Source organism: Phyllobates terribilis, unplaced genomic scaffold, assembly GCF_046119375.1.
Source record: "Phyllobates terribilis strain yellow unplaced genomic scaffold, ASM4611937v1 Scaffold_5__5_contigs__length_657084704, whole genome shotgun sequence".
Classification (NCBI taxonomy): domain Eukaryota; kingdom Metazoa; phylum Chordata; class Amphibia; order Anura; family Dendrobatidae; genus Phyllobates; species Phyllobates terribilis.
The window spans coordinates 591,583,506-591,606,770 of NW_027362765.1; the positions used below are offsets into that span (position 1 = coordinate 591,583,506).

Here is a 23,265-nt window from a genome sequence, read left to right on the forward strand (position 1 = left end):
TATCTTGTCTGTTTCCGCCACCCTGGGGGCTGTATACCCAGGCCTGGTACCTGTATCTGTGACTTCTAGTCCGTTCTGCCACCCTGGGGGCTGTATACCCAGGTCTGTTGCCTGTATCTGTGACTTCTAGTCTGCTTCCGCCACCCTGGGGGCTGAGTTCCCAGGCTCGTTCCTGTATCTTGTTCCTGGTTCAGTTCCTGTCTAGCCCATTACCTATCTGTCTCTATGTCCGAACTTTCCCTTTTCCTGCAGTGTCTGAACCTGCACCTAACTCCAACTCATTGTCTCTGTACTTCTGTTTGTGAGTTTTGTTTCCACTCACTACTTCATAGCAAGTAGCCTGTGTGTATCTGGTTCTGATTGTCCCGTTTCCCTGCCTCCGTATCTACCTCCTGTGTTCTAACTATCTTCCTGTGTTTTCCAGTCTGTTCCATGTGAACAGAGCCCTGTCCTGTCTGCCTGCACCTTCTGCTCTGCTCTGCTTGTCCACCACATCTGCGGTTTCGCTCTGCTCTGCTTCTCCACCACATCTGCGGTTTCGCTCTGCTCTGCTTGTTCACCGCACCTGCGGTTTCGCTCTGCTCTGCTTGTTCACCGCACCTGCGGTTTCGCTCTGCTCTGCTTGTTCACCGCACCTGCGGTTTCGCTCTGCTCTGCTTGTTCACCGCACTTGCGGTTTCGCTCTGCTTTGCTTGTTCACCGCATCTGCGGTTTCGCTCTGCTCTGCTTGTTCACCGCACCTGCGGTTTCGCTCTGCTCTGCTTGTTCACCGCACCTGCGGTTTCGCTCTGCTCTGCTTGTTCACCGCACCTGCGGTTTCACTCTGCTCTGCTTGTTCACCGCACTTGCGGTTTCGCTCTGCTTTGCTTGTTCACCGCATCTGCGGTTTCGCTCTGCTCTGCTTGTTCACCGCACCTGCGGTTTCGCTCTGCTCTACTTGTTCACCACACCGGTGGTTTCTCTCTGCTCTGCTTGTTCACTGCATCTGCGGTTTCGCTCTGCTCTGCTTGTTCACCGCATCTGCGGTTTCGCTCTGCTCTGCTTGTCCACCGCACCTGCAGTTTCGATCTGCTCTACCCCGCTTGTCCACCGCGCCTGCGGTTCTGCTCTGGTAGTCCACCGCAGATGCGGCTCTGTTCCTGTATCCCAGTCTGTACTGGTCCCTATCCAGCCTGCGTTCATACCTGCCAGTACCTGCCAGTCTGCATTACAGCTGTGCCTGTCAGCACCCACCTGTCTGCATACCAGCCGTGCCTGCTAGTACCCACCTGTCTGCATACCAGCCATGCCTGCTAGTACCCACCTGTCTGCATACCAGCCGTGCTTGCTAGTACCCGCCTGTCTGCATACCAGCCGTGCCTGCCAGTACCCACCTGTTTGCATACCAGCCGTGCCTGCTAGTACCCGCCTGTCTGCATACCAGCCATGCCTGCCAGTACCCACCTGTCTGCATACCAGCTGTGCCTGCCTGTTCTTGCATTCCCCGGTGTGGGTCAACAGCTGTGACCGGGGTCTGACCTGGAGTAGCACCTAGTCCCTCTGCTCGGTTCCTCCCTGGTTCATGGAGTCGACTGAGCCGCCATGCGACCTTGGTCGGACCGAGTTGATACTTAGTCACGCCCCTCCAGGCACTCCTCGGTTCATGGTCCAGTGGGATCACTAACCACGCTCACGCCAGTTAGTTCGGGCGTGAGCGTAACAGTAAGTATTAGGCATGGGCAGGGGACTTAGATTTTAATCACCATTTCAGTGGTGAAATAAAAAAAAAATGTGATGCTTTAAGTGTTGTTCCTTATGGATACCTCTTATTAGGAGTACAGAGATTATGAGACTGTTGGTGCGTATGCGTTTTTGGTGGAGACCAGATTCCAGTGTCATCTTGTGTAGATTGTAGGAAGAAGTGAATGGCTTCCTTTGGCACTTGATTCATAAAGTAAATACCTAGATTGTTTCTATTCAGAATTTCCACAAACCTCAGGAACAGCCCTTTGGACTCTATTCACAGTATTAAAATGGCATCTACATACTTTCCCGTAAGTTGATGGACAAGGTATATAGTTTTAACTCATCCCTGAAGACAAATTAGTCCTCTCTTCAACCCGGGTAAAGATTTGCAAAACTTGACCTGCTGGGATTGCCAATGCCAATAGTTCTGTACTTGTCTAGTATCAAGTGAAGTCATATACATATAGATCACAAGGCTAAAAGGTACTCCCAAAAGTTACATCTATATGTGCATTTTGATCATCTGAATCCAAAGTATATTTATATGGTATCATTTTTTACTTTGCTCCTATTACAGACAACACACTTATAGAAAGGTTTTCAATAAATTTTGGATTTGGTTCCCAGTTAGCACCTCAATTTATTTCAATGACGATCTTAAAGGGAATCTGTCAGCAAGTTTTTCCTACCCAATTTGAAAGCAGCAAGATGTAGAGAAGAGACTCTGATTCCAGCAATGTATCACGTAATGGTCTGTATTATGACTGTATTACATTTAGAGATGAGCGGTGTTCGACTAGAACTGTTCGCCAATCTCAAATTCGAGCTGTTTTGGGCGGTGTTCGAGTTGTTCGACGAACCCGAACGATTTGCAAAAAATTCGGCTGTTCAAGGTTATGTTCGATAACTGTTCGTGCACCAAAAGCGTGTCCTGCATGTCTGGCGCTATTTAGAGCACCAATCATGCAGGGATTGTCTGCCACTCACTGTAATGCCACTGCCATGGTGGTTGTGGCATTACAGTGATTGCCCAAATCGATGGGAACAGTGCTCACAGTGAAACATGAAAAGCCGGCAATTCAGCAGCGGCATACACCGGTACCCGACAATTTAGAACCGAAAGAATAGAGCTTCACACATAGATTAGATAGATAGAAACATGTCAGCCACATATATATGAAGTACAGTGACAGTGTTGCGTACTGTACTTGTCATTTAGTGTAAAGGATTTATCAAAAAAAATAATAGTGTTTTCATGCACCGTCTCTTTAAAAAAGCCGGCCGGCAATTCAGCAGCGGTACCCGACAATTTGGAATAGAAAGAATAGAGAATCACACATAGATTAGATAGATAGAAACATGTCAGTCACATATATATGAAGTACAGTGACAGTGTTGCTTACTGTACTTGTCATTTAGTGTAAAGGATTTATTAAAAAAAATAAAAGTGTTTTCATGCACTGTCTCTTTAAAAAAGCCGGCCGGCATTTCAGCATCTGTACCCGACAATTTAGAATAGAAGGAATAGAGCATCACACATAGATTAGATAGATAGAAACATGTCAGTCACATATATAAGAAGTACAGTGATAGTGTTGATTACTGTACTTGTCATTTAGTGTTAAAATAAAGGATTTATTTTAAAAAAAATTGGCGTGGGGTTCCCCTTAATTTTAGGCTCTAGCGGAGGTTAAGCAGACGGCTGGGGCAGATGTTTGAAGCCTGGGAAGGGGGTAATACCCACGGAGCTTCCCAGGCTACTAATATCAGCCCCCAGCGGAATACCTAGCCTTTACTAGCTATTAAAATGGGGGACCCCCCCCAAAAAAATGACGTGGGGTCCCCCCTATTTTAATAGCTAGCAAAGGCTAGGCAGACAGCTGGGGGCTGATATTAATAGCCCAGGAAGTGTACCATGAATATTGGCCCCCTCCCAGGCTAGAAACACCAGCCGTCAGCCGCCCCAGAAATGGCGCATCCATAGGATGCGCCAATTCTGGCACTTAGCCTCGCTCTTCCCACTGCCCTGTAGCGGTGGCAGTGGGGTAATAGGGCTGGGGTTGATGTCAGCTTATAATGCCAGCTGACATCAAGCGCAGGTTAGTAATGGAGAGGCGTCTATAAGACACCACCATTACTAACCCCATAGTCAAAGTTAAAAGAAAACACAAACACCCAGAATAAAGTCCTTTAATTGAAATAAAGACACAATCCTTTATTGTTCTAAATTAAACCATACTTACCACCACGCCCATTCCAGCTGAAGCCAACGATCTCCTGCAGTAAAAGTAAAATAATAAAGCAACCTCATCCTTACCTTTCCATGGTTCCCACGATGGCTTCAGCTCTGCTACATCGAGATGACAGGCTGGACCGCAGCAGAACGCTGCCATCCAGCCTGTCATCCCGCGGACACTGAGAAGCGCAGGCATGCTTGCGCTCCTCAGTGTCTCGCTGTGACGGCATCCAGATGAGCCGACAATGAACTCGGCTCACCTCATGCACGTCACTGACAGCGTGGGAGAATTCTCCTGCACTCAGCGCTTCAGCGTGAGAATTTTCCCACGCTGTCAGTGACGTGCATGAGGTGAGCCGAGTTCATTGGACATGAATGAGCTCACCTCATGCACGTCACTGACAGCGTGGGAAAATTCTCACGCTGAAGCGCTGAGTGCAGGAGAATTTTCCCACGCTGTCAGTGACGTGCATGAGGTGAGCTCATTCATGTCCATTGAACTCAGCTGACCTCATGTACGTCACTGACAGCGTGGGAGAATTCTCACGCTGAAGCGCTGAGTGCAGGAGAATTCTTCCACGCTGTCAGTGACGTACATGAGGTGAGCTGAGTTCATTGGACATGACCTCGACTCATCTGGATGCCGTCACAGCCAGACACTGAGGAGCGCAAGCAAGCCTGCGCTTCTCAGTGTCTGCGGGATGACAGGCTGGATGGCAGCGTTCTGCTGCGGTCCAGCCTGTCATCTCGATGTAGCAGAGCTGGAGCCATCGTGGGAACCATGGAAAGGTAAGGATGAGGTTGCTTTATTATTTTACTTTTATTGCAGGAGATCGTTGGCTTCAGCTGGAATGGGCGTGACGGTAAGTATGGTTTAATTTAGAACAATAAAGAATTGTGTGTTTATTTCAATTAAAGGACTTTTTTCTGGGTGTTGTGTTTTTTTTAAATACTTTACTAGAAATTCATAGTGGTCATGTCTAATATTGGCGTGACCCCATGAATTTCGGGCTTAGGGCCAGCTGATAATGCCAAGCTGGCCCTAACCCCTTTATTACCCAGTGAGCCACCGCACCAGGGCCCTGGATGAGTTGGGTACAGCGCCAGAAGATGGCGCTTCTATGAATGCGCCATTTTCCGGGGTGGCTGCGGACTGCAATTTGCAGCGGGTGGGGCCCAGAAAGCTTGGGCCTCCCTGCGCTGCAGATTCCAGCCCCCAGCTGCCTAGTTGTACCTGGCTGGACACAAAAATAGGGCGAAGCCCCACGTATTTTTTTTTTTAATTATTTCATGAAATTCATGAAATAATTAAGAAAAAAAGGGCTTCCCTACATTGTTGTGTCCGGCCAGGTACAAATAGGCAGCTGGTGGTTGGGGGCAGTCCGTTCCTGCCTGCTGTACCTGGCTGGACACAAATGTAGTGCGAAGCCCCACGTCAATTTTTTTTAAAATTATTTCATGAAACTAGATGGTGGCCCGATTCTAACGCATCGGGTATTCTAGAATATGTATGCGGCAGACCCGGCGCAATCAGCAGAGCGGTGTTTAAATTTGGCGCCAAAATCGCTGACTGGTCGCGGCCAGCAACCGCGACCAATCAGCAAAGCGGTGTTGAAATTTGGCGACTATATCACTGATTGGTCACGGCCGGCGGTCGCGAATAATCAGCAGAGCGGGGTTTAAATTTTGCGCCAATAATGCTGATAGGTTGTGGTCGCGACCAATCAGCAAAGCGGTGTTTAAATTTGGCGCCAATAATGGTGATTGGTTACGACCTCGACCATTCAGCAGAGCGGTTTTTAAATTTGGCGGCAACAATATTGATTAGTCGCGGCCGGCGGTCGCGACCAATCAGCAGAGCGGGGTTTAAATTTGGCGCCAATAATGCTGATTGGTCGCAATCGCCGGCCGCGACCAATCAGCAGAGCGGTGTTTAAATTTGGCGTCAAAATCGCTGATTGGTCGCGGAAGGCAACTGTGACCAATCAGCAGAGCGGGGTTTAAATTTGGCGCCAATACTGCTGATTGGTCGCGGCCGGCAACCGTGACCAATCAGCCGACCAGGGTTTAAATTTGGCGCCAATACTACTGATTGGTCGCGGACGGCGACCGCGATCAATCAGCAGAGCGGTGTTTAAATTTGGGGCCAATAATGCTGATTAGTCGCGGCCGGCATCCGCGACCAATTAGCAGAGCGGGGTTTAAATTTGGCGCCAAGCTCGCTGATTGGTCGCGGCCGCTATTTAAATGTGGCGCCCAAATCGGTGATTGGTCGCGGGCAGCGTCCGCACCAATCAGCAGAGCGGTGTTTAACTTTAGCGCCAAGATCACTGATTGGTCGCGCTCTCCGCACGCGACCAATCAGCTAATCGTATTGGTGAGGACCGGGGAGCGCCGCTGCCTGGTCGGATACTTCCGTTGCGAGAAGCCGGGAGATGAGCGACTGCTCGCAGCAGAAGTATCCCGACCCGCAGCGCCGCTCCCCGGTCCTCCCTTCACACCCTAGCCACTGATGTCCCCACAGTATCCGCATGGTGTTACAAAGATCCGGACATTTGTGTTAAAAATCGCTGATTGGTCGCTGGCGCTGCCCGCGACCAATCACCGATTTGGGCACCAAATTTAAATATCGGCCGCAACCAATCACCGATCTTGGCTCCACATTTAAACACCGCTGTGCTGATTGGTCGCCGACGCTGGGCGCGACCAATCACCGATTTTGGCGCCACATTTAAATAGCCTCCGCGACCAATCAGTACAGCGGTGTTTAAATGTGGAGCCAAGATGGGTGATTGGTCGCGGAGGATATTTAAATTTAGCGCCCAAATAGGTGATTGGTCGCGGCTGATATTTAAATTTGGTGCCCAAATCGGTGATTGGTCACGGGCAGCGCCAGCGACCAATCAGCAATTTTTAACACAAATGTCCGGACCTTTGTAACACCATGCGGATACTGTGGGGACATCAGCGGCTAGGGTGTGAAGGGAGGACCGGGGAGCGGCGCTGACATCCAATTGGTCGCGGCCGCTATTTAAATGTGCCGCACAAATCGGTGATTGGTCGCGGTCTTGGCGCGCGACCAATCACTGATCTTGCCGCCAAAGTTAAACACTACCGTGCTGATTGGTCGCGGACGCTGCCCGCGACCAATCACCGATTTGTGCGCCAAATTTAAATATCAGCCTCATGCACGTCACTGACAGCGTGGGAAAATTCTCCTGCACTCAGCGCTTCAGCGTGAGAATTCTCCCACGCTGTCAGTGACGTACATGAGGTGAGCTGAGTTCATTGGACATGACCTCACCTCATGCACGTCACTGACACCATGGGAAAATTCTCCTGCACTCAGCGCTTCAGCGTGAGAATTCTCCCACGCTGTCAGTGACGTGCATGAGGTGAGCCGAGTTCATTGTCGGCTCATCTGGATGCCGTCACAGAGAGACACTGAGGAGCGCAAGCATGCCTGCGCTTCTCAGTGTCTGCGGGATGACAGGCTGGATGGCAGCGTTCTGCTGCGGTCCAGCCTGTCATCTCGATGTAGCAGAGCTGAAGCTGTCCTGGGAACCATGGAAAGGTAAGGATGAGGTTGCTTTATTATTTTTCTTTTATTGCAGGAGATCGTTGGCTTCAGCTGGAATCGGCGTGACGGTAAGTATAGTTTAATTTAGAACAATAAAGAATTGTGTCTTTATTTCAATTAAAGGACTTTATTCTGGGTGTTTGTGTTTTTTTTTTAACTTTGACTATGGGGTTAGTAATGGGGGTGTCTTATAGACGCCTCTCGATTACTAACCTGGGCTTGATGTCAGCTGGCATTATAAGCTGACATCAACCCCAACCCTATTACCCCACTGCCACCGCTACAGGGCAGTGGGAAGAGCGAGGCTAAGTGCCAGAATTGGCGCATCCTATGGATGCGCCATTTCTGGGGCGGCTGACGGCTGGTGTTTCTAGCCTGGGAGGGGGCCAATATTCATGGTACCCTTCCTGGGCTATTAATATCAGCCCCCAGCTGTCTGCCTAGCCTTTGCTAGCTATTAAAATAGGGGGGACCCCACGTCATTTTTTTGGGGGGGTCCCCCATTTTAATAGCTAGTAAAGGCTAGGTATTCAGCTGGGGGCTGATATTAGTAGCCTGGGAAGCTCCGGGGGTATTACCCCCTTCCCAGGCTTCAAACATCTGCCCCAGCCGTCTGCTTAACCTCCGCTAGAGACTAAAATTAAGGGGAACCCCACGCCAATTTTTCTTAAATAAATCATTTATTTTAACACTAAATGACAAGTACAGTAATCAACACTGTCACTGTACTTCATATATATGTGACTGACATGTTTCTATCTATCTAATCTATGTGTGATGCTCTATCTTTCTGTTCTAAATTGTCGGGTACAGATGCTGAATTGCCGGCCGGCTTTTTTAAAGAGACGGTGCATGAAAACACTAATATTTTTTTAAATAAATCCTTTACACTAAATGACAAGTACAGTAACCAACACTGTCACTGTACTTATTATATATGTGATTGACATGTTTTTATCTATCTATGTGTGAAGCTCTATTCTTTCTGTTATAAATTGTCGGGTACCGCTGCTGAATTGCCGGCCGGCTTTTTTAAAGAGACGGTGCATGAAAACACTATTATTTTTTTAAATAAATCCTTTACACTAAATGACAAGTACAGTAAGCAACACTGTCACTGTGCTTCTTATATGTGTGACTGACATGTTTCTATCTATCTAATCTATGTGTGATGCTCTATTCCTTCTTGTCTAAATTGTCGGGTACCGGTGTATGCCGCTGCTGAATTGCCGGCCGGCTTTTTTAAAGAGAGCGTCTTCTGAGCAGTTTGTCAGCTTTTGGACACCTTTGAAGGTGTTTTCTATGTGTTTCTATGTGTTTTTGTTTGCCTGCCATTGGTTTTAACTGTGTTCGACGGTGTTCTAAGGTGTTCGACGAACAGTTCGACGAACAGTTCCTCGAACATCCCGGTGTTCGACGAACCGAACCGAACCCGAACACTACGGGGGTGGCTCAACACTAATTACATTGGCAGGAGATTATAACTAGATTCCTACTTGGACTGCAGCCAGTTAATCCAGCCTTGTCCCCACCACTGATTAGCAGCTTTCTGCCTATGCAGAGTGTACACAGAAAGCTGCCAATCAGTGGTGTGGGTTATACACAGCTCAGCATTCAGATAACTGCTACATCTGCAACAAAGAAAGCAGTTTTTAATCAAAACTGCAGCAACCAGTAAAGTAAGTGACACATTACTTGTATAAGGGTATCTACCCCTACATCATGCTGCTCTTAGATGGGGTAGCAAAACCCTAGTAACAAATTTGCTTTCAGATGGAAATCACAGTCCAGCCTCCAACATAAATAAAACTTGGCCAAACATTATTTTGCTATCACAATCTATACATGTGGACGTTGACATGCAAAAACTTTATGATTTACTTTCATAGGACCAAATGAAACAACCCAATCTTGAAGTAGGTTTAGACCATTATACCTCTTCCATCAACTTTGTAGTTGGCACTAGGCACTCTATCAAGAGGCATTCTGACATGTGTCAGGCCTAGATATATCAGTCAGACTGTCAGAAGATCATACATAAATCACTACTCCAGAAATTGCCTCCCACATCTCAAGTGACATGACAGATAGTTTGCAACCCTACTGAAGTAACCCACAAGAATTTCTCCACAAAGAGATTCCAGCTAACATATTGTGTATTTTCACCATCCTCAAGAAATATGTTGATTACCAATTAATCCCATAGCAGAGCATTGTCCTGTGCTACTTTACAAGCATAAGAAAAAACAGCCTATATTGTATGTAAGGAGGCTCCATCTCCTCCAACAGAATTTTTATGTGTTTAATATAACCCTTTAGGCCCTGCTGTTGTGTCATAATATTTTATCAGGATAATAGTACGATATATTAATGTGAATTTTGTTATTTGATTGTGATTGCTTTTTATATTTTCAGAACACCTGAAGATACAACTAGTAGATGCCTGCGTTCAGGAGACTCTATGTAATATTCTCCAGAGATTACAGGACAGTTCACAGACAGAGGACGTGTGTACAATGAAGTCATCATCTGACCTAATTGTCTCATTACTTCTTGGTGGTAAGTAAATTGTATTCAGAATCTGAAAGGTGCTCATACACTTTACATATTTATTACTGACCTCCTCCATACACAAGAATGCTAATACACCTTACATATTTATTACTGACCTCCTCCAAACACAAGAATACTCATACACCTTACATATCTATTACTGACCTCCTCCATGCACAAGAATACTCATACACCTTACATATCTATTACTGAGGGTAATAGAGGTAAATGGGGTGGCTCAGCAACCGAGTGCAGAGACAGTCTTTCCACGCATGGCAGTCAACCAAGATTTACATTATAGGGTTGACAAGATCCGGGACGAGGTCGTGGAACAACTAGTAGTGCCTCAGTCACACCATCGGGCAGTACTTGAGATGGACCCCACATACCTGCTGGGAGGGCATCTAGGGGTTAAAATGATGCAAGAGCGCATCTTGCAGCGGTTCTTTTGGCCTGGGATTTATGTTGAGGTAAGCGGTATTGCCCAGAATGTCAAGCTTCCATAGCCCATTGGTACCTCTGCCGGTTATAGAGGTACCTTTTGAACGGATTGCGATGGATTTGATGGGGTCCATTGTAAGGTCCACTCGTGGCCACCAAGACATACTTGTGGTCGTCGATTATGCCATTCGTTACTCAGAGGCCATTCCGCAGGCATTATAGGGGGTTGCTGGACGTAGCCAAAGAGACGTGGGAACAGGAGCTGTCTCCGCATAAGAGTGTAATTGAGCACGTGGCAAATATGCAAGATCAGATCGCAGCGGTCATGCCTATAGTAAAAGAGCATCTAATGAATGCCCAGGCAGCGCAGAGTCGCACGTATAATAAAAGGGCCGCAGACAGGTCCTTTAAAGAAGGGGATCTGGTATTGGTATTAGTGCCCACTGCAGAGAGTAAGCTCTTGACCAAGTGGCAAGGGCCATACGAAGTCCGGGATAAGGTTGGGGAGGTAAATTATCGACTGTACCAACCAGGAAAGAGAAAAGATAAACAACTGTATCATGTGAATCTGCTAAAAGCCCGGAAAGACAGGGAATGTTTGATTGTGGATTCGACTTCGGTCGTAGCGTCCAGCCAGGGACGAGGCCAGAGGAGAGGTAAAGATAAGTGATTCCCTTACTAAGGAGCAGTGGCGGGAGGCTCAGAGATTAGTGCAGCAGAATACGGACGAATTCTCCAAACTGCCTGGCTGCACCTCTGTCATCCAACACAACATTGTCACCGAGGCCCAGGTGAGGGTGCGGATGAAACCGTATCGTGTACCAGAAGCCCGGAGGCAAGCTATTGCAAGATGTACTTGCAATATGCTCGGGCGGATGCTCGGGTCCCTTCCCTGCATATTTGGCGCTCTTTAGAGTGCCAATCAACATGCAGGGATTGCCTGCCACTCACTGTAATGCTGCAGCCATGTTGGTTGTGGCATTACAGTGATTGGCTGGCCATACAGCGTCATCAGGTCTATATCAGATCTGGCGCACCGTGCTCGTCAGTCTACTCCGCAATCAGGCAGTGATTTGGTTGTGTATTAGGTAGTGTAGGGAGAAAAAAGTACATTACACATATCCATCTCAACAAACAGTCCTTCTGAGGACTAATCCATCTGCAGAGATATCCGGCAGGCAGTGTATATAGGCAGGCAGGCAGTGTATATAGAAGACTGCAGTGCATATAGCACAAGAGGCTCCATTCCAGTTGTGCCTTCTGCTGCTGTTAGACATTTATAGACAAAGGCCCAGGTCTCAGGGGCCAGGAATAATTTTTTTTGGATCTTAATCCTCATTATTTGCTTAAAAAGCAATCCAGAGAACACCGTTTTTCTGAGCCATTTGCTTGTTAGCACCGCAGAATACAGCCAGGTCCTTTCCATATTTCAGCGCTAAAAATCCAGCTATTTAAAACTGTGGTTTGTCCGTCACGTGGATCACATATAATTGCGCTGAAAATACTGCCATTTTTGGCCTCCATTCAAATTTTTTTCAGTGTGTCAGCAAAGTTTTTGACACCGGTTTGTTGTTCAAAATAGTTACCTACAGGCCAGGTATTTAAAACTGTGGTTTCTCCGTCACACGGATCATATATAATTGTGCTGAAAATATTGCCATTTTTGGCCTCCATTCAAATTTTTTTTCAGTGTTTCAGCAAAGTTTGTGGCACCGGTTTGATGTTCAAAATAGTTACCTACAGGCCAGGTATTTAAAACTGTGGTTTGTCCGTCACACGGATCACATATACGTTTTCTGAAAATTCTGCCATTTCTGGCCTCCATTCTAATTTTTTCTCTGTGTGTCAGCAAAGTTTTCGACACCGGTTTGCTGTTCAAAATAGTTACCTACAGGCCAGGTATTTAAAACTGTGGTTTCTCAATCACACGGATTACATATAACTTCGCTCCAAATTGAGCCATTTGTAGTGAGCGTGGAAGATATTGTCCTCCATTTAAAATGGGCAAGGGGCGTGGCAAGGGACTGGGAACTGGACATGATGGTGATGGTGCATGCAGAGGCCGCGACCATGGTCAAGCTGAAATTGTGCCACAACAAACACCCACATGTTCTCGCCCGACCTTCCTGTCCCAATTCCTAGGGGACCACAGCACACCACTATTGAACCCAGAGCAGTGTCAAAAGGTTATTTGGTTGGATAGCGGATAATGATTCCTGTCACTTAGCCACCACCACCACCCTGTCTTCCACACAGTCATGTCTCAGTAGCCATGAGTCTGGACTGCATATTCCTCACCCTGATCCTCCTTCCTCCCACCATACCGAGTGCCCAGAGACAACTGATCCCACACTTGGACACTCTGAAGAGCTGTTCACTTTTCCACTTATAGATTCGGGCCTCTCGCCCGGTCCACTTGAAGCGGGGCAAGAGGAGATCGCATGTAGCGATGCCCAAATATTTGAGCAGCCACGGTCACACGAAGGCGATGGTGGGAAAGTGTCACAACAGGTGGACGATGATGAGAGCCCAAATTGCCAGAAAGTCAGGAGGAGGACCAGGGTGCGGAAGTGGAAGACGAGGTGGAGGATGATATAGTAACTGACCCAACCTGACAGGAGGACATGCAGAGCGAGTACAGCAGCTCACAGGGGGAGGGAGGCAGAGCAACCCAACAGGCAGGAAGAAGCAGTGTGGTGGCCGCAGACAGAAGGCAGGCAACCGTTCCCCGTAACACCAACATGAAGGAAGTTGCCAGTACAACTGTTAGGTCTTCCCGAGTCTGGTTGTTTTTTAAAGACTCTGCCGATAACCCCAACAAGGCCATTTGCACCATCTGCCAGGCTAGCATCGGCAGGTGTGGCAAAACTAGTAGCCTGACCACCACCGGCATGATCAGGCACGTGGCAGCAAAGCACCCGACTTTGTGGGCCGAAACCCAGGGTCCAGGAACAGTGTCTGCGGGTGGCATCATTGCTTCTTCCACTGTTGTGCATGCAAGCCAATCCCCTGTCCATGGTGTATGCGAAGATGCCTCCTGCCCTGCACCTGTGATTGCACTCTCTCAAGTAGCAGCATCAAGAAGCACGTCCACATCCTTGTCCCAGCGCAACATTCAGTTGTCCATACCCCAGTCCTTGCAGTGCAAGTGAAAATACGCAGCCAAAGCCCCACAGGCCACACTATTAAATTCCTACATTTCACGACTGCTTGCCACCAGCCGCCACTATTTCTCCCAGTGTGCCGTCCCCGCATTACACTTGCACGTGTCCCAAAACATTAGCCCTCAACAACGCATTTACCGGAAAAGTCCACCTAACCACGGACACGCGGACAAGTGCTTGTAGGCAGGGACGGTACATCTCGCTGACGGCACACTGGGTTAACATAGTGGAAGCCGGTGCCCAGTTGGACCTTGGGACCGAACACGTCTTCCCGACACCAAGGATTGCGGGCCCTAGGTCAATCAGGGTTGCCCCCACAGTCTACAGCTCCTGCACCTCATCCTCCTCCTCTTCTTCAGCCTCCATCTCCGAAATTACCACATCAGTCACAAGCTGGAAGCACTGCAGCACTGCCTCGGCCAAGCGGCAACAGGCTGTGCTGAAGCTGATATGCTTAGGTGACAAACCGCACAATGCTGAAGAGTTGTGGACAGCTCGGAAAGAGCAGGCAGATCTGTGGCTCACACCGCTGAACCCACAGCCAGGCATGGTCATGTGTGACAATGGCCGGAACTTGGTGGCAGCTCTGAGGCGAGGCGAGCTCACACACGTACCATGCCTGGCCCATGTGCTTAACCTCGTGGTTCAGCAGTTTCTCAAATCCTACCCAGAGCTGCCGGATCAGCTTGTTAAAGTACGCCGCCTGTGTGCCCATTTTAGAAAGTCAACTACAGCTTCCACCGCCTTTGCTGTGTTTCAGCAGCGTTTGCAGCTTCCGGCTCACAGACTGGTGTGTGATGTCCTCATGCATTGGAACGCTACACTGCAGATGTTGGGAAGGATTTGTGAGAAGAAGAGGGCAGTTGTTGAGTACCAGTATCAACAAGGCCATCGGTATTCAGTACAGACTCCACACATAAGACCTCAGGAGTGGACCTGGATTTGAGACATATCTACCATCCTCCAAAACTTTGAGGACTCCACCAAGATGGTGAGCTTCAATGACACCATAATTAGAGCCACCAGCCCGCTTCTCTTTCTTTTGAAAAGCTCTCTGCTCACAATCAAAGAGGATGCATTGCAGGCAGAGCACGATGAGATGGAGCAAGGAACCATACAGGGTGATTACACACAGCCCAGCCTCATCTCATCCCAACGTGGATTGGGTGACAATGAGGAAGAGGCGAAGGAGAAGGAAGAACAGGAGCTAGTTTCATGCACTATAGACGGTACTACCTGCACAACTGTTATACCGTCTGTTCAGTGTGGATGGCCAGAAAACAGAGAGGAGGAGGAGAGCATGGTCAATCATCCTCTTGGTGAGGACACGGAAGTCTTGCCTGTTAGCAGTTTGGCATGCATGGCTGATTTTATGTTATGCTGCCTTTCCCATGACCCTCGTGTTTTCAAAATTTTGAGTGACAGTCATTACTGGTTGGTGACACTTCTAGATCCACGCTACAAGGAGAACTTTATATCTCTTATTCCTGAGACGGACAGGTCTACAAAAATGGGGCAGTACCAGAAGGCCCTTGTTGCGGAACTATTAAAAAAATTCCGATCGGAAAACGCTGGCGGCAGAGGTCACAATTCGTTGAACAAACAAGGAGTACAGGCGATAGAGACACAACTTCAATCCAGCAGAGGCAAGGGAACACTGTCAAAGTTCTGGGAGAATTTTCTCAGCCCCTCCCATCGCACAGGCATTGAGGCGCGGGGTACTCTCACAAGGAATGCAAAGTTTGGGAAGATGCTGAGGGAGTACCTTGCCGACTGTACCAACGTCCTCCGTGATTCCTCTGTGCCTTATAATTATTGGGTATCCAAGCTGGATACGTGGAATGAACTGGCTCTCTACGCCTTGGAGGTCCTGGCCTACCCTGCCACCAGCGTTTTATCACAGCGAGTTTTTAGTTCCGCTGGTGGAATTATAACTGATATATAACTGATAAGCGCATCCGCCTCTCAACTGAAAATGCTGACAGGCTGACTCTTATAAAAATGAACAAGGGCTGGATTGGGCCAGACTTCTCAACACCACCGAATGATAGCAGCGTAACATAAACTCCAATCCAGTATCTTTTTTTGGGAGGTGTATTCCAATGCACCTCTTCACACCCACACATGGGTATACGCTTCCTGATTTTGGCTATTTGCTCTTGTCCTCCTCCTTCTCCTCATCCACATCCTCCATCACCATATCATAGGGTGACCGTGGTCCGTGATGCAACACCCACATAATTTTTTTAAAGGGTGTTTATGATGCCCATAAAAAATATTTTTTATACAGTATGTTGTTCATGTATACCCCCCAGGGATAAATGTTTGTCAGCCCATACACTTAGTGCATGGACATTACAAGTATAGGAAACCTGCTCCTTTCTAATGGGAACATTTTTTATGAGGCCCTCCTCCACATCTCTTCCAAGGGGCATTTGAGTGCCTCCCACTTTTTGGCAGCCCTTGCATTCACTACATAGGCCAACATTATGGGAGACCCACTTCCAAATAATGGGAACATTTTTTTTCAGGAGACCCTCCTCTACGTCTCTTCAAAGGGGTATTGGGGTGCGTCCAAATTTTCAAAGTTGTATTAGGTAGAGATGAGCGTTGTTCGACTCGAACTGTTCGCCAATCTCAAATTCGAGCTGTTTTAGGCGGTGTTCGAGCCGTTCGGCGAACACGAACGATTTGAGAAAAATTCGGCTGTTCGAGGTTATGTTCGATAACTGTTCGTGCACCAAAATCATAACTGTATTTTTTCTCAGTAATGATGAAAATTAATGTTAATACCCAGTTTGAGTGTACAGCGGGGCGGGGGGAGGGTCAGGGGATGGATCTCTGCAGGAATAATGAAGATCTCCATTTTTTTTTCTCTTTCCCGCATTTACAGTGGGGAGGTGCAATCTGTCAGCCTATCAGCAGTGCACACACGGAGCGAAGTGCTTTTTTTCACACAAGCAAGGGCATGTGTCATTGGCAGTGTATGTCACATGTCCTTGCCCTATAAGACCCAGCCATTTTCCCCGTCACCACCATTTTCTCACTGCTGCAGCTGCGTGTTAGACGGCACCGCTGTTGCTGTGTGTGCTATACCTTGTTAATTTCAAGCCAATTTTCGCACAAATCTACAGATAGCTTGGGAGTAGGGAATAGTTGTGATTGCAGTCCTTTTAAGGACTAGGTTACAGCATTTCCTACGACTTTTATCAGGCTGGTCTGTGCTCTTAAATAGATAGGTTGTGGGAGTAAAGACTAATTGTAATTGCAGTCCTTTTCAGGACTAAGTTACATCAGTTCCTATCAGTTTTTGCCAGGCAGGTCTGTGCCAGTGCTGTGCAAGTTTTCTTCACAGCATTTGGCTGAATCTAGCAAAGCAAATTCTTTTTGGCCTATTGCAGAGTGTGTTAGTCAGTGGAGTAGCCTATCTGTGTTGCAAGATACACCACCTGTGTATAGAATACCAATTTTTTTACTGCACCTAGTGAAGTAAAACCTTTTGGGCATAGCATCATTCTATTAGTCCATCTATACTGACCTCCATAAGGTTGCAAATTAAATATAATTTTTTTCTGCATCTAGCTCTGAAAAAATATTTGTCCTTCTAGCTGTGTGTGGGACTTGTTCTACTAGTCCATCTATACTGACCTCCATCAGGTTGCAAATTCAAAATAATTTTTTGTCTGCATCTAGCTCTGAAAAAATATTTGGGCTTCTAGCAGTGTGTGGGACTTGTTCTATTAGTCCATCTATTCTGACCTCCATCAGGTTGCAAATTAAAAATATTTTTTTGTCTGCATCTAGCTCTGAAAAAATATTTGGCCTTCTAGCAGTGTGTGGGACTTGTTCTACTAGTCCATCTATATTGACCTCCATCAGCTTGCAAATTCAAAATAATTTTTTGTCTGCATCTCGCTCTGAAAAAATATTTGGGCTTCTAGCAGTGTGTGGAACTTGTTCTATTAGTCCACTATACTGACCTCCATCAGGATGCAAATTAAAAATATTTTTTTGTCTGCATCTAGCTCTGAAAAAATATTTGGCCTTCTAGCAGTGTGTGGGACTTGTTCTATTAGTCCATCTATACTGACCTCCATCAGGTTGCAAATTAAAAATAATTTTTATCTGCATCTAGCTCTGAAAAAATATTTGGGCTTCTAGCAGTGTGTGGGACTTGTTCTATTAGTCCATCTATACTGACCTCCATCAGGGTGCAAATTAAAAATAATTTTTTGTCTGCATCTAGCTCTGAAAAAATATTTGGCCTTCTAGCAGTGTGTGGGACATGGTCTATTAGTCCATCTATACTGACCTCCATCAGGTTGCAAACTGAATATAATTTTTTTCTGCATATACCTCTGAAAAAATATTTGGGCTTCTAGCAGTGTGTGGGACTTGTTCTATTAGTCCATCTATACTGACCTCCATCAGGTTGCAAACTGAATATAATTTTTTTCTGCATCTACCTCTGAAAAAATATTTGGGCTTCTAGCAGTGTGTGGGACTTGTTCTATTAGTCCATATATACTGACCTCCATCAGGTTGCAAATTAAAAATATTTTTTTGTCTGCATCTAACTCTGAAAAAATATTTGGGCTTCTAGCAGTGTGTGGGACTCGTTCTATTAGTCCATCTATACTGACCTCCATCAGGTTGCAAATTGAATATAATTTTTTTCTGCACCTAGCTCTGAAAAAATATTTGTCCTTCTAGCAGTGTGTGGGACTTGTTCTACTAGTCCATCTATACTGACCTTCATCAGGTTGAAAATTAAAAATAATCTTTATCTGCATCTAGCTCTGAAAAAATATTTGTCCTTCTAGCAGTGTGTGGGACTTGTTCTACTAGTCCATTTATACTGACCTCCATCAGGTTGCAAACTGAATATAATTTTTTTCTGCATCTACCTCTGAAAAAATATTTGGGCTTCTAGCAGTGTGTGGGACTTCTTTTATTAGTCCATCTATACTGACCTCCATCAGGTTGCAAATTAAAAATAATTTTTATCTGCATCTAGCTCTGAAAAAATATTTGGCCTTCTAGCAGTGTGTGGGACTTGTTCTATTAGTCCATCTATACTGACCTCCATCAGGTTGCAAACTGAATATAATTTTTTTCTGCATCTACCTCTGAAAAAATATTTGGGCTTCTAGCAGTGTGTGGGACTTGTTCTATTAGTCCATCTATACTGACCTCCATCAGGTTGCAAACTGAATATAATTTTTTTCTGCATCTACCTCTGAAAAAATATTTGGGCTTCTAGCAGTGTGTGGAACTTGTTCTATTAGTCCATCTATACTGACCTCCATCAGGTTGCAAATTAAAAATATTTTTTTGTCTGCATCTAGCTCTGAAAAAATATTTGGCCTTCTAGCAGTGTGTGGGACTTGGTCTATTAGTCCATCTATACTGACCTCCATCAGGTTGCAAATTGAATATAATTTTTTTCTGCATCTAGCTCTGAAAAAATATTTGTCCTTCTAGCAGTGTGTGGGACTTGTTCTACTTGTCCATCTATACTGACCTCCATCAGGTTGCAAACTGAATATAATTTTTTTCTGCATCTACCTCTGAAAAAATATTTGGGCTTCTAGCAGTGTGTGGGACTTGTTTTATTAGTCCATCTATACTGACCTCCATCAGGTTGCAAATTGAATATAATTTTTTTCTGCATCTAGCTCTGAAAAAATATTTGGCCTTCTAGCAGTGTGTGGGACTTGTTCTATTAGTCCATCTATACTGACCTCCATCAGGTTGCAAACTGAATATAATTTTTTTCTGCATCTACCTCTGAAAAAATATTTGGGCTTCTAGCAGTGTGTGGGACTTGTTCTATTAGTCCATTTATACTGACCTCCATCAGGTTGCAAATTAAAAATATTTTTTTGTCTGCATCTAGCTCTGAAAAAATATTTGGCCTTCTAGCAGTGTGTGGGACTTGGTTTATTAGTCCATCTATACTGACCTCCATCAGGTTGCAAAATTCAAAATAATTTTTTGTCTGCATCTAGCTCTGAAAAAATATTTGTCCTTCTAGCAGTGTGTGGGACTTGTTCTATTAGTCCATCTATACTGACCTCCATCTGGTTGCAAATTGAATATAATTTTTTTCTGCATCTAGCTCTGAAAAAATATTTGTCCTTCTAGCAGTGTGTGGGACTTGTTCTACTAGTCCATCTATACTGACCTCCATCAGGTTGCAAATTAAAAATAATTTTTATCTGCATCTAGCTCTGAAAAAATATTTGTCCTTATAGCAGTGTGTGGGACTTGTTCTACTAGTCCATCTATACTGACCTCCATCAGGTTGCAAACTGAATATAATTTTTGACTGCATCTACCTCTGAAAAAACATTTGGGCTTCTAGCTGTGTTTGGGACTTGTTTTATTAGTCCATCTATACTGACCTCCATCAGGTTGCAAATTAAAAATAATTTTTATCTGCATCTAGCTCTGAAAAAATATTTGGCCTTCTAGCAGTGTGTGGGACTTGTTCTACTAATCCATCTATACTGACCTCCATCAGGTTGCAAACTGAATATAATTTTTTTCTGCATCTACCTCTGAAAAAATATTTGGGCTTCTAGCAGTGTGTGGGACTTGTTTTATTAGTCCATCTATACTGACCTCCATCAGGTTGCAAATTAAAGATATTTTTTTGTGTGCATCTAGCTCTGAAAAAATATTTGGCCTTCTAGCAGTGTGTGGGACTTGGACTATTAGTCCATATATACTGACCTCCATCAGCTTGCAAATTGAATATAATTTTTTTCTGCATCTGCCTCTGAAAAAATATTTGTCCTTATAGCAGTGTGTGGGACTTGTTCTACTAGTCCATGTATAGTGACCTCCATCAGGTTGCAAATTCAAAATAATTTTTTGTCTGCATCTAGCTCTGAAAAAATATTTGGGCTTCTAGCAGTGTGTGGGACTTGTTCTATTAGTCCATCTATAATGACCTCCATCAGGTTGCAAATGAAAAATAATTTTTTGTCTCCATCTAGCTCTGAAAAAATATTTGGCCTTCTAGCAGTGTGTGGGAATTGTTCTATTAGTCTATATATACTGACCTCCATCAGGTTGCAAATTGAATATAATTTTTTTCTGCATCTAGCTCTGAAAAAATATTTGTCCTTCTAGCAGTGTGTGGGACTTGTTCTACTAGTCCATCTATACTGACCTCCATCAGGTTGCAAATTAAAAATAATCTTTATCTGCATCTAGCTTTGAAAAAATATTTGTCCTTCTAGCAGTGTGTGGGACTTGTTCTACTAGTCCATCTATACTGACCTCCATCATGTTGCAAACTGAATATAATTTTTTTCTGCATCTACCTCTGAAAAAATATTTGGGCTTCTAGCAGTGTGTGTGACTTGTTTTATTACTCCATCTATACTGACCTCCATCAGGTTGCAAATTAAAAATAATTTTTATCTGCATCTAGCTCTGAAAAAATATTTGGTCTTCTAGCAGTGTGTGGGACTTGTTCTATTAGTCCATCTATACTGACCTCCATCAGGTTGCAAGCTGAATATAATTTTTTTCTGCATCTACCTCTGAAAAAATATTTGGGCGTCTAGCAGTGTGTGGGACTTGTTCTATTAGTCCATCTATACTGACCTCCATCAGGTTGCAAACTGAATATAATTTTTTTCTGCATCTACCTCTGAAAAAATATTTGGGCTTCTAGCAGTGTGTGGAACTTGTTCTATTAGTCCATCTATACTGACCTCCATCAGGTTGCAAATTAAAAATATTTTTTTGTCTGCATCTAGCTCTGAAAAAATATTTGGCCTTCTAGCAGTGTGTGGGACTTGGTCTATTAGTCCATCTATACTGACCTCCATCAGGTTGCAAATTGAATATAATTGTTTTCTGCATCTAGCTCTGAAAAAATATTTGTCCTTCTAGCAGTGTGTGGGACTTGTTCTACTAGTCCATCTATACTGACATCCATCAGGTTGCAAACTGAATATAATTTTTTTCTGCATCTACCTCTGAAAAAATATTTGGGCTTCTAGCAGTGTGTGGGACTTGTTTTATTAGTCCATCTATACTGACCTCCATCAGGTTGCAAATTAAAAATAATTTTTATCTGCATCTAGCTCTGAAAAAATATTTGGCCTTCTAGCAGTGTGTGGGACTTGTTCTATTAGTCCATCTATACTGACCTCCATCAGGTTGCAAACTGAATATAATTTTTTTCTGCATCTACCTCTGAAAAAATATTTGGGCTTCTAGCAGTGTGTGGGACTTGTTCTATTAGTCCATCTATACTGACCTCCATCAGGTTGCAAATTAAAAATATTTTTTTGTCTGCATCTAGCTCTGAAAAAATATTTGGCCTTCTAGCAGTGTGTGGGACTTGTTCTACTAGTCCATCTATACTGACCTCCATCAGGTTGCAAACTGAATATAATTTTTTTCTGCATCTACCTCTGAAAAAATATTTGGCCTTTTAGCAGTGTGTGGGACTTGGTCTATTAGTCCATCTATACTGACCTCCATCAGCTTGCAAATTGAATATAATATTTTTCTGCATCTACCTCTGAAAAAATATTTGTCCTTCTAGCAGTGTGTGGGACTTGTTCTACTAGTCAATGTATACTGACCTCCATCAGGTTGCAAATTCAAAATAATTTTTTGTCTGCATCTAGCTCTGAAAAAATATTTGGCCTTCTAGCAGTGTGTGGGACTTGTTCTATTAGTCCATCTATAATGACCTCCATCAGGTTGCAAATGAAAAATAATTTTTTGTCTGCATCTAGCTCTGAAAAAATATTTGGCCTTCTAGCAGTGTGTGGGACTTGATCTATTAGTCTATATATACTGACCTCCATCAGGTTGCAAATTGAATATAATTTTTTTCTGCATCTAGCTCTGAAAAAATATTTGTCCTTCTAGCAGTGTGTGGGACTTGTTCTACTAGTCCATCTATACTGACCTCCATCAGGTTGCAAATTAAAAATAATTTTTATCTGCATCTAGCTCTGAAAAAATATTTGTCCTTCTAGCAGTGTGTGGGACTTGTTCTACTAGTCCATCTATACTGACCTCCATCAGGTTTCAAACTGAATATAATTTTTTTCTGCATCTACCTCTGAAAAAATATTTGGGCTTCTAGCAGTGTGTGGGACTTGTTCTATTAGTCCATCTATACTGACCTCCATCAGGTTGAAAACTGAATATAATTTTTTTCTGCATCTAGCTCTGAAAAATATTTGGGCATCTAGCAGTCTGTGGGACTTGTTCTATTAGTCCATCTATACTGACCTCCATCAGGTTGCAAATTAAAAATATTTTTTATCTGCATCTACCTCTGAAAAAATATTTGGGCTTCTAGCAGTGTGTGGGACTTGTTCTACTAGTCCATCTATACTGACCTCCATCAGGTTGCAAATTAAAAATAATTTTTATCTGCATCTACCTCTGAAAAAATATTTGGGCTTCTAGCAGTGTGTGGGACTTGTTCTATTAGTCCATCTATACTGACCTCCATCAGGTTGCAAATTAAAAATTATTTTTTGTCTGCATCTAGCTCTGAAAGAATACTTGGGCTTCTAGCA

At 44.7% G+C, this 23,265-nt stretch overlaps 1 protein-coding gene across 5 annotated transcripts in view; it reads left to right on the forward strand.

Moving 5' to 3' along the window:
* LOC141273710 (rap1 GTPase-GDP dissociation stimulator 1-like) overlaps nucleotides 1-23,265 on the forward strand; it is a 592,027-nt gene that overhangs the window by 214,970 nt on the left and 353,792 nt on the right. For all 5 annotated transcript variants that reach the window (XM_073685973.1, XM_073685978.1, XM_073685977.1 and 2 more), the window contains one exon: nucleotides 9,957-10,100. In XM_073685973.1, coding sequence (XP_073542074.1) covers nucleotides 9,957-10,100 — 144 coding nt within the window. The remainder of the gene's footprint in view (nucleotides 1-9,956; nucleotides 10,101-23,265) is intronic.